The 10,747-nt window shown below is 33.6% G+C and overlaps 1 protein-coding gene across 1 annotated transcript; it reads right to left on the reverse strand.

The window, feature by feature from the left end:
- Positions 1-379: 379 nt before the first annotated feature.
- Positions 380-3,214, reverse strand: SPCH (basic helix-loop-helix (bHLH) DNA-binding superfamily protein). Its single transcript, XM_022285475.2, has 3 exons — positions 2,438-3,214; positions 1,523-2,158; positions 380-851 (listed from the first exon to the last, which is right to left on the reverse strand). Exons 1-3 carry the CDS (start codon positions 2,825-2,827, stop codon positions 786-788), a joined length of 1,092 nt encoding a protein of 363 aa, XP_022141167.1. The 5' UTR covers positions 2,828-3,214; the 3' UTR covers positions 380-785.
- Positions 3,215-10,747: the final 7,533 nt, after the last annotated feature.

Below are 10,747 nucleotides of genomic sequence, written 5' to 3' on the forward strand. Positions count from 1 at the left end.
AAGGAGAGTACTGATTTCACCCCATTTTTAAGGTTCAATTTTATAACGTATAAGGTCTAAAAATATGTGTCCCAAACTTTCATTAAAGCCAGGATTTAATATTTTAACTTTAATTGGCAATAATTTAGTCTCTCCATATATATATATATATATATATTGAAAAAGAGACTATAAATCGATAAACTACCATGACTAAATTATTATATATTAAAATTTATGGACTAAATTATGATCTATTTAAGAGATTAAACTATTACCAACTATAAAAAATTTAGAGACTAAATTATTACTCTAAAAATCAAAAGAAGATTAAATTTTTGCTCACAGGACACATCACAGAGTAGAAACTAATTTTCCCCCCAAAAAATCAACTCAAATTAAACAAAAAAGTGGAGTTGGGAGGCTTAATTAACATTACCAAAATATATAGTCTGAAGCCATAAATAGTACATTAAAAAGGTAGGTGGCAACTTGATCATAAGAATGATCAGATCTATCTATTACATAAAATTAATTAAAGGGGTTACCTTACAACTTACAACAAAGCCAAGAGCTAATCACTGATTAACATACAGTTTTACACATTAATTTTTTGTTACTCAAAAAAGAGAATCTAAGAAGAGAGTTACATTGTTTGTTAAAGGGCAGTGATTAAAATCCCTCCCCACTTTGGAATCCTCCTTTATTTCTGCTAGCTAGCTCCGTACCCTTCTGTAGACAGAGAAAGCAAAGAAGAAAGGCCATGGCAATTAAAGTAATCAGAACCAACTATTTTTCCTCTTCAATTAGCAGAATGTTTGCTGAATTTGGTGAGCCAGTTCCTCTGCACTAAGTTGGCATTCAATTCCAATCTGTAGCAAAAAAAGCCACAACCCCATTAGCTCACTCTAATCAACAATTTGATTAATTAACTAACCACACCACTAAATTGCAGATGGGATTAATTAACAAAAGATGCAAATTTTGTTGTGTATAAAGGGAGATATCAGCTTTTTTCATCTCTCTGAGCATGCAGAAAAACTATCATTTCAGCTCTGAAATTTGAGCCGTTTTTGGGCATGCATGGAAGCCATCTGTGTGCTTAAACAAACCTTGAACATGGGGCAAACAATTGGAGTGCTTTGGTGCTTGTGCTAAATAATTTCCATATACAAAAAGGAAATAACACATAAGCTGGGAATTAAATGAATGACCAAATCGGTTTTAAGGAAAATTAAACTATGAGATGATGAAAAAGAAAAAGAAAAAAAAAGCCCCCACCATTTATATTCCTTTTTAATTTCAATCTCTTTAAACTCCTTTTGTTGTTTTGAGAAAAACCCAATTGAAATCCTTGAACCCTAATTCAAATTGATGAGTTTAATTAACTAAAGTCCATAGGATGAAAATAATATATATGGATTATATGATAATATATATAGATTATCTGATTTTGAGATGAAACTCTATGAATATTAATATTTCTATATCTTGAAAAGTTGGAAGGAAGGAAAAAAAAAAACTTTATTTGTTGTGTATATACCTTAATTGTAAAAGAGTTGAGCATGGTTTCATCAAGGGTGGTGATCTTGACATGGAGAATTTCAAGAGAGAGTTGTTCAAGTGCAGAAATGATCTTCACAGCCTGACCAGGGATTGGAGGAGAAACCGTCTTCAAAACCACATTTGGACCCGTAAACTTCACCTCAACTTCAGCTATGGCGGATTTAGAATTGGCCACAAGATCATTGGCATTCATGTCAATGGAGGAATTTGTGGTAGTGGAGGAAGAGTTACAAGGCGACGGCAACTCTAATGAGTTATTGTTGTTGACGTTGGTGGTGCAGCTGCCTGCAGAAGAGACCATATTATAACCACCACCACCAGCGGCGGCGGCGGCGGCGGCGGTGCCGGTGCTGGGAGGTTGCTGCAACCGGGGAGGCTTGCTGTAAGGGCTAGTGGGTTGTGGAGTTCTTGGACTAATTGGCAAGTTAAGGCGTGGACTCAGTGGTGGTTTTCTTGGACTCATTGCCAAATTAGCTCTTGGACTTGAAACTACCCTAGGGCTCAACACTTCACTATAAACTTTCCTTTGCTTTTTGGCCTCTAGAGATTGAAGAACTTGCTGCAACTCTTTGATGTATTCCACCACCCCTCCAATTATTGAAGCTTGATCTCCCTGAATTATGTCAAGTGCATTCAAGAAGAAGAAGAAGAAGAAGAACACAACATTAATTAATTACTTGGATTCGTGAGTGAAGTAAAAATCAAAGCATATATGTGAAAATCTTACATAAAACCCTCATCAACAAATGTTAACCACTTAACCCTTAAAAGCATGCTTATAATGCATATGGTAAGTGGAGGAAATGAGATTATAAAAGTTCGAACATGGAAGGAACTTTATTCTGAGTCTGATATACGGTAAGAAATCACCACTAAACTCAAAAGTGCTTACTTTCTTGACATAGAAGCACGGCATGAGTGACCTTAATACGGACAAGTGCTCGTTCATTTGCTTCCTACGATTGCGCTCCACCGTAATGTGAGACATTCGTTGAGGCCCATCTGGATTTGGTTCTTCGGAAGGAGCTGCCATTGGGGACGACATCGTGGTCGTCATCTTCAAGCGCTTGCTTTTAGGCGAAGTCTCAAGCTCAGTCTCGGAGAAGACCAAGCTCGTGGTCTCTTCACCGTCTTTGAAAGCTTCGATGTCGTCCTCGATGACGGTGAACTCTGCAACACTCTCCAAACTCTCAAAGATGCTGAAGAGGTCGTCTCCTTCCAAATGGGGATTGTCGACAAATTCTTCATTTTGTTGGAAAAAATCAGCCAAACTATCAACCATGGTCGTACTTTTCTTGCGGAGAAAGTGCTGAAAAATTAGAAGAGCCAAAGGAAATGGACCCAGATAGGAGAAAACGGAGGAAAAGAGATCATATATTGTCAAGATCAAGAAAGGATTCCAAAGGGGAAGTAAATAAGAGGAGCGAGACAATTGAAAGTGACTAAACTATCACCATCAACACCATTTTCCAAGTCTATTAGCTCTCTTGAAATACTAACCGTTGGATATGGGAGGATCAGACGGCCAGCAGGGACAAAACCCCCAAAAGGGCAAGAAGAAAGAGAAGGAACAATGAAGAAGAAGAGAGAGCTAAGGGATTTGAAAGATGAAAAAAGGGTTCTTATAAAGATGGAATTCAAATGGTTTGAAGAATGGTTGGCATTAGATTCTTCGACAGATTTGGGGTTCTATCTCCTTGGAAACTGTAGCCTTGGCTTTCATCACTTCCCGGCTTGGCTAGCTTAATTGTTCTTTGTACCATTTTGTACTATATATCACAGACAGCCACAGAGAGAGATCAGATAATTTCTTATATTATTTCCTAATCATTAACTTCAATTCATGAATATGATCAGATGGCTAATCATGACATTTTAAATCATTATGACTTGATTAATGAAGTGTGGAGTATAAAAGGAGAGAACTTTACGTTTAATTTTTTACTTAGACTATAGTTAATCAATAACGCACAAAACCCAGTTATGTAACATCAAGAAATTACACACAAAACCCACTTATGTAACATCTTTGGGAGTACAATTGTAGATGTTTTTCATGGTCTTCCAAATCTAATCTCTTTTGTAATTATGATATTGCTATCATTTCTCTTAATTGGGTTGTCTTTATCTAATCAATTCCTTTTTGTCTTGTATGTTTATCACATATTCGTTAATGAAATGATACCTCTTTTCTAAAAAAAAAAAATAAAAAATAAAAAAAATAAAAGACTCAAGTTCATCTTACAATCAATTTAATGGGATGATTTTGTTCATTAGATTTTGGTGTCGTCACATGAAAAAATTAGACAAAACTTGTCTCTCTATCTCTCTCAACGTGCATGGCTAGGGCTTGAGAATGGCAGCTCCCAAATGGTAATGAAAGAACTTGAGTGCAATGAGAACATTCCCTTGTTTTAATTTGGCTATGAATGAATGCAGCACATTTAATTAAATACACATTAATTTTTGCTTTTCAAATTAACCTATAATTGTTGTTTTCTCTCTGCCATTTTTCAGATCTCTCCCTTCTATATATATTTATCAAGCTTCATTCTTTGCACAGTCAATTCAATTCCATTCCATTTACTTCTCAATCTTCATCACATTAATTATGTAACCAAACCCCAAACTATGATAATTAAAATGATTGAAAGATGTCAACTTTTCAGCTAATCAAGATTATTCAACACGACCCAATATATAAAAGAAAAAGAACAAAGTAAAGGGAGGTAATTGGAAAACATAAAACCATGCATGCACATATATTAAATAGTAGATGGCATTTAGGGGTAGCTAGGAAATATATTTGAATGTGACAAAAGTGAGGGTATATAAAAAGCATATAATAAAAAGGAAAATATACATTATAATTGAGAGGGAAGCACGGAGATGGCGTGTCTCTGCACATTGAAAGAGGTTCAGAAATTCATAACACATAACAATAATGATGATAGCGACGTAAGTAATATGGTATTGAATATTTCTAACAAAACTAACACAAGTTGCAGATTTTTGCCCACACCCATCGTCATCACAATTCCTCTTCTGCAACTTTTTTGTGCCTGCCAAAGCCATTGTCATTTATTTCACTCCCTATATTTGTTTATTTGAATCATTAATTAAAGCTAATATATATAATCATGATTAATTATTGTGGACTATGGTTATTATTAATGTAATGTGGGGGTGGGGAGACAGAGGTGGCAGAGGGGGAGGCTGGCAAAAGTCAGTGACAAATGGGGGGAGAAGTAATTGCTAGGTTTCAACAATATGGGTTTGTGTTTTTTGTTTTGTTTTTTTAATTCTTTTTCTTTTTATGAGTGAGAAGGAGAAAGAAGAAGGAGAAAGAAGAAGAAGAAATTAAATTAAAAGAGGGTTTTTTTTTTTTTTTTTTTTTTTTTTTTGTTTTCCTCTCTCTCTTTAGGTAGCTACATAGATAGAATCTTTGGATTTTCTCTCACATTTGGTAGCATCCATCAATTTTCTCATTTACCATCCTCAACAACCTCTCCTCTCTCTCTTGGCATTTAGTCCCATGTAATCAAAACCTCAAATACATGCACTTTGGTAATAGATTATTATTGATGGGAGAATTAGATTTTACCCCCTAGCTCTTCAACTACTTTGAAATTTTCAAATTTTGGTGATAATTAAGTTGAATGTAGTATTGAATTAACCATTTCATTCGAAAAGTTTGTGAGAGGTAAGATAGCAAAAGGGAGGCTTAAGTGAAAGCGCTTTGTCAGAGAAAGGATGAAAATATTATAGTTACAAAAAAGGAAAGATTTCGATGAAGATGAGCTGTGAATTTGAATATATTTAAGAAAACACGCTGTGAATGCAAGCTGGGGTGTGAGAAATATGTTGAGCGAATGCAGCACAACATAAAATCTATCTTACTCTAATAATTCATTACTCTCCTTAACTAGTCACCTTTTGTAGAAAGTCCAAATTATATAATTCTAACTAGACTTTCCAAACTCTAGACTAAATAATTTGTAAGATTGATATATCATACCATGTGAGCTATATTTCATGAGAATTATAGTTCGGTTGTTTGTTAAGAAGTATCGTGAGGTAATGTAACCTAATTAGATCAAATTAAGAGAAGAGTGACAGTTTGATTGAATAGAACAGACAATACAATACAATACATAATAGAAGTCAAGAACCAAGAAAATAATCGTCATCCAGTAGAGCTAAGACTCGAAAGGATAATGCCTAGGTGCCGTGACCTAGCGCCTGACACTAAAGTTAACTAGGTACAGTTAAACCCTTATTTTTGCAAGAGGTGGGGAAGTTGAATTGTAACCATCAATTCAGCTAATTCTTACCATTTTTCTGTTGGAGCTTTATTTAGAGTAAAATCCTATGTATTACATGTGTATACCCTAAAAATCTAGTGCTTATATGATAAAGGGATACTCCATATGCATGCCCTTAGCTTCAAATACTTCTTATTTCTACCAAAGAATTGTGCTACATGCCATTAATTTGCAAGTAGCAGAAAAAGAATTTCAAAAAGCTCATTTCCTCTATTACTATTCAGAGTGAATATCTCAAAAGGTCAAGATTTAAAGCTCCCATATCCATATATACAACAATTAATTGAACCCTCTCCCAATTATGCACAACTAATTCAAGAATTTGGACTAAACAAGAACCTAAATCATCCCCTAAATCTAAGTATATGTATTAGAGAGAAAAAAAAACAAATTGATGGGGTCAAATCATTAATGAAATTAAACATGATAGTTAAACAAAATAACTTTGCTTTGCTTTGTGTCTTAATTAATTTCACCACGATAAATTTGACTCAAATCACAATTATGAAGAAGCATATCTATAATAATAAAGGGGATGTTTTTTTTTTCTCATTTATATACAATAATAATATACTCACAACGGATGTATGATAGACTTTATAAAGGCAAAGGCATAATAAATATAGAGAAAAGAAACTAAGAAAGGTAGCAACTTTGTACATATATGAACATAACAAGCTACATTAAGGTCCTTGTATCATTTATAGCACCCTTTTCAACCATTATGGATGTGGAATGTGGGACAAAATTTAAAAACAAGAATTTTATTTTTTTCCAACAAACAAATGAAAAGAAAGTAGTAGAAATAATAATAGCAATATATTAAATTGCATGGGCCAAACCAATGGGGTCCTCTCTCTCTCTCTATAAACTTCATTCATTATTTCCCAATCTGAATCCCTCATTGAATAGGCACCCACGAAATGTATGAGCTATACATTACTCTCCCCACCATTAATTAAAACCCTAGTAGCTTCCTCTATTTTTCCATCCTTTTTAATATATCCATCCATCCGTGTCCCGGTGAACTTGTGCAATCCTTGACTAATCTTACGAGACAATTATCTAGTCCTACATTTCTACAAACGTATTAAATTCTAGATAAGTAGTCAATTCAAATTCTTTTGAGTTTCGTTGGCCATTTTGGACCAATTGACCAACCCAGAATGGTTTCTATTTTTGAATCTTCATCTTCCTTCTCACCCTCTAAAAGTTATAATTTTTTGGATCTTCATCTTCTTCCTCTCTCTCTCTGAAAGTTTTCCAAGTTGATGTCGTGATTTTAGGGCTTGGAGAGAGATCATGAACAACCTCGGGAGTTGTGTGTGTGGCCGTGATCGGACAGGATTCGGGTCCCACAATGTTGATTGCATATTAGATTTCTATGTCCCATTTTTGATGACTTGTCCCCATTTGTGTCCTGTAACCGTTGGAGCCTGCAGTCCCCCTTGGCCCTTATTATCTATTCAAATTTAGCTTCCTACATCCATTAAAAAAAATCATCTTTTGAAGACACGACTTCGATCCGACCCGACCCGAGTCTAATATAAGAGATTATTAATTAACATAGGGTGGTAAGAATGTTGGTCAGTGAAATTAAGGAATTAAGGACCAAACTTTTGTTGTAGCTTTTTTGAGGGTGGGCATATATAATTCAGTATTTTAATTTGTAGCCCTTTCTAGCACTCTTTGTCTATTGTAAATAGTAAATTGTAGTACTGTGTGTGGTGTTCATCATGTCTCTTTCTCTCACAAATTCGAAAGGCCCTACTTTGGCATCAAAATTTTCAAGTCGTTTGTTTTTTCACCACCTTGGGGGGTTATTACATAATAAGACAAAGTGGTGGTTCTTGAAGAGCAAAGTAAAAATGGTGAAGGGGACACATGCTTTACAATGAGCAGTGGTGGGCTGTGGCTTCAAAACTTGTGTCCCAACGAACACGAATCTAACACAATTGCAATGGCTGTTGGGTTTTTGTTTGGTTTGGTTGTACGATTTCTGAAGTAGAAGACAAAAGTTTTTGAATTGAAGGTTTTATTTTTTGTTCATTTAGTGAGCAATGACCCGTCAGGTTTTGGGTGGTTGGAAAAATGCAATGCTGAGTTTATACCTCTTCTGCCTCAGCCCCACCCACCACCTTTTCAAAGCCCCTTCACCGAAAAGAATGTCTTCCTATATTATTACCTTAATTTATTTGCTCTCCCTCCATCACAATTCTACTTTCTACCAAAATCCTTTTTCTTTTATTTTTTTTATTTTATCACCATGTGTTGTGTAGTGGCTTTAATTATTTGTTTGCTCTACCAAAAACAAATTAAACGTATATATATTTGGTTTAAATATTGGATTTGGTGTCTAAACAGGGTTATTAGATAACCATTTTGTTTTTCGTTTCTATTTTGAGGATTATGTTAATAGAACGCACTCCTTTCACCTATGTGTTTTGACAATATTTTCATAATCTAAACCAACCTTTAAAAACTAAAAAAAGAAAAAAAGTCTAGATATTTGTTTTTTAAATTTGGTTAAGAATTCAAATGTATTTTTTTAAATCGGTGAAAGGAATAATGGATGGAAGCACAAACTTAATTATGTACTATATGTTTAGTTTGTAGGTCTATGATTTCAAAAAAATAATATATTAGCTTAAGATATGAGGTTTATAGAAGTGGGTTTATATATATTTCAACAAAAAAGGAAAGAAAAATTTGAGAACATTTAAAACGTTAAAATTCAGTTTATGACCTAAAACCAAATTAACACCACAAAAATACATTTTTTTCCATTCAAAAATCTGCGAAATCATTTTTAACGCATCATATGATCATTGTTATAACTAACAACTAATATATGAAAATGGGTCGTATTTCTTTTCTTTTCTTTTTGTTTGTCCTGTTCTGTCTTAACTCAAACTCAACCTCCATGTTAATTATCAAGACCTGACAGAGCATCAAAAAAAGTTGACTTTATATACATAAAAGAATCTCCAATGATAGAGAGGCCGAGTTCTTTGAAATGGGAGGGAGACGTCCAATAGCAAACGAGGGTTTTTGGAACCTTGTGTGTATTATCACTTATCATGAAATCTTGTGTTCAGTCCTTTATTATTGGTCATAGTATTGTTCAACCCAGACAACGAGCTCTAGATATAAGGATCCACTCAAAACTACATGACATCGACTCCGAAAAATTATAGAGAGAGGGGTCCAACTATGGGACACTTGGTTGAAAATTGGGTAGAAGAAACAAAAAGGGAAAAAAAATCTAAGCAAAATTGGAGTGGTTTAATTTCTATGGAATTTTTTTTCCTTTTTAGTTGGGAGTGGTTACTTTTAGTGATGTAGGCTCTTCCAGCCATGAAAGACAAGAATAACTTCTGAAAAGAAAAAGAAATTGAAAAAAAAAAAGATGAAAGAATACACTTGATCAGAATCCATGCAGTTTATGAGTCATTTCATCATTTAAAATTTGAAGCAATTTCTAGAGTTTGCTCATTGGGATTGTGGGACCTATGAGAATGATCATTCATCTTAAATACCCAAATTTTAAAATTAAAAAAAAGGACCTTTTAAACAAAGAAAAAAAAAAATCTTCTGCCATATTTAGAAAGTGAAGAAATTTAGGGTTTGGATAACAGTGTTCATTGCAGAGTCCAGTCAGCCCTATTGGAGAGTTCTTAAATCTTCATTTCCTCTTCTGCCTAAATACTGTTTTTGTGTTTGTTTTTTCTCTCTATTTTAAACATCAAACTGACTTTCTTCTGATTTGTTCAGTGCCACCTGTTAAAAAGAGAGCTTATAAATATTTAATTTTACCTTAATCTTTCAGTTTAAGCTTTTAAGTTGTTCGATGATTTAACATATTTAAGATGATATCAGAGTAAGAAACTCTTCTCTACAAATGTTACGATATCTTATAAATGATTAAATTTAATTTAACCTATCAGCTTCAACTTTTGAGTTAATAAGCGGTATTCATTGAGACAAAATTTGAAACTAAGAATGGTTCGGGCTCACGTCACAGAAATGGTTTTCCTAGTCTCTGACTGATCGATCTCTTTCATTCCTAGTTTAACCTTAAAAAGGAAGTGATAAGAATTATCTTTCTCAACTTAATTTACTTCAAAATTTTCAAATATACAACCCATGTTTATATCTGAGAAAATTGTATGAACCTTACCATGTAGAAAAGGTTTTAGGAACCAAGTCACATTCAAATTGACAAATAGAAGCTGTGCAAACTTAATTATACCGTAGTTACTTCGTTGTGATTCCATATTAATTCTTCATCTTTCTCTAACTTATCTAGCTTTAAACTGGAATAATAAATGTCGGAATGCATCGACAAAAAACAGGTAAATATACAAGTGTAGTTCGATTTCGAAAAAAGAATTTTCGAGAATATTGTGTCTCATAATCGTGTATTTGAGCTATATTTAATTCAGGTCGTTGTTGTTTAAGAGTTCAAATCATGTGTTATGATGCAATATTTACCTTTATTCTAAGTGAATGAAATTCTTGACCTGTAAAAAACCTAAAGTTGATACTTGAACATAATTAATCAATTTGGTGTGACAAGGACATAACAAACGACATATATATATACACAAACATGACAATTCATAGACGTCAGCAAAACATAGGATATATAACCTTGAAGAATTATGGGTGCATTAAGTACTCATGAGAGGTCAAAACATTGTTATTGTTTGAAAAGTAAGGCAGTAAATTTTACAATTCAAATGCTCTTCACAAACAAAATTTTACCACCCTAACCAAAACTTACAAACTAAAAACATAATGTTAGTTTAACCAAAAGGTTTCTTTTTTATTTCAGCTGAGATTTGAAAAGGTAGAAAATTACAAAGGTTAAAGTA

This window comes from Momordica charantia (assembly GCF_013281855.1).
Source record: "Momordica charantia cultivar OHB3-1 chromosome 10 unlocalized genomic scaffold, Mcharantia_2.0 BLBB01000010.1, whole genome shotgun sequence".
NCBI lineage: Eukaryota > Viridiplantae > Streptophyta > Magnoliopsida > Cucurbitales > Cucurbitaceae > Momordica > Momordica charantia.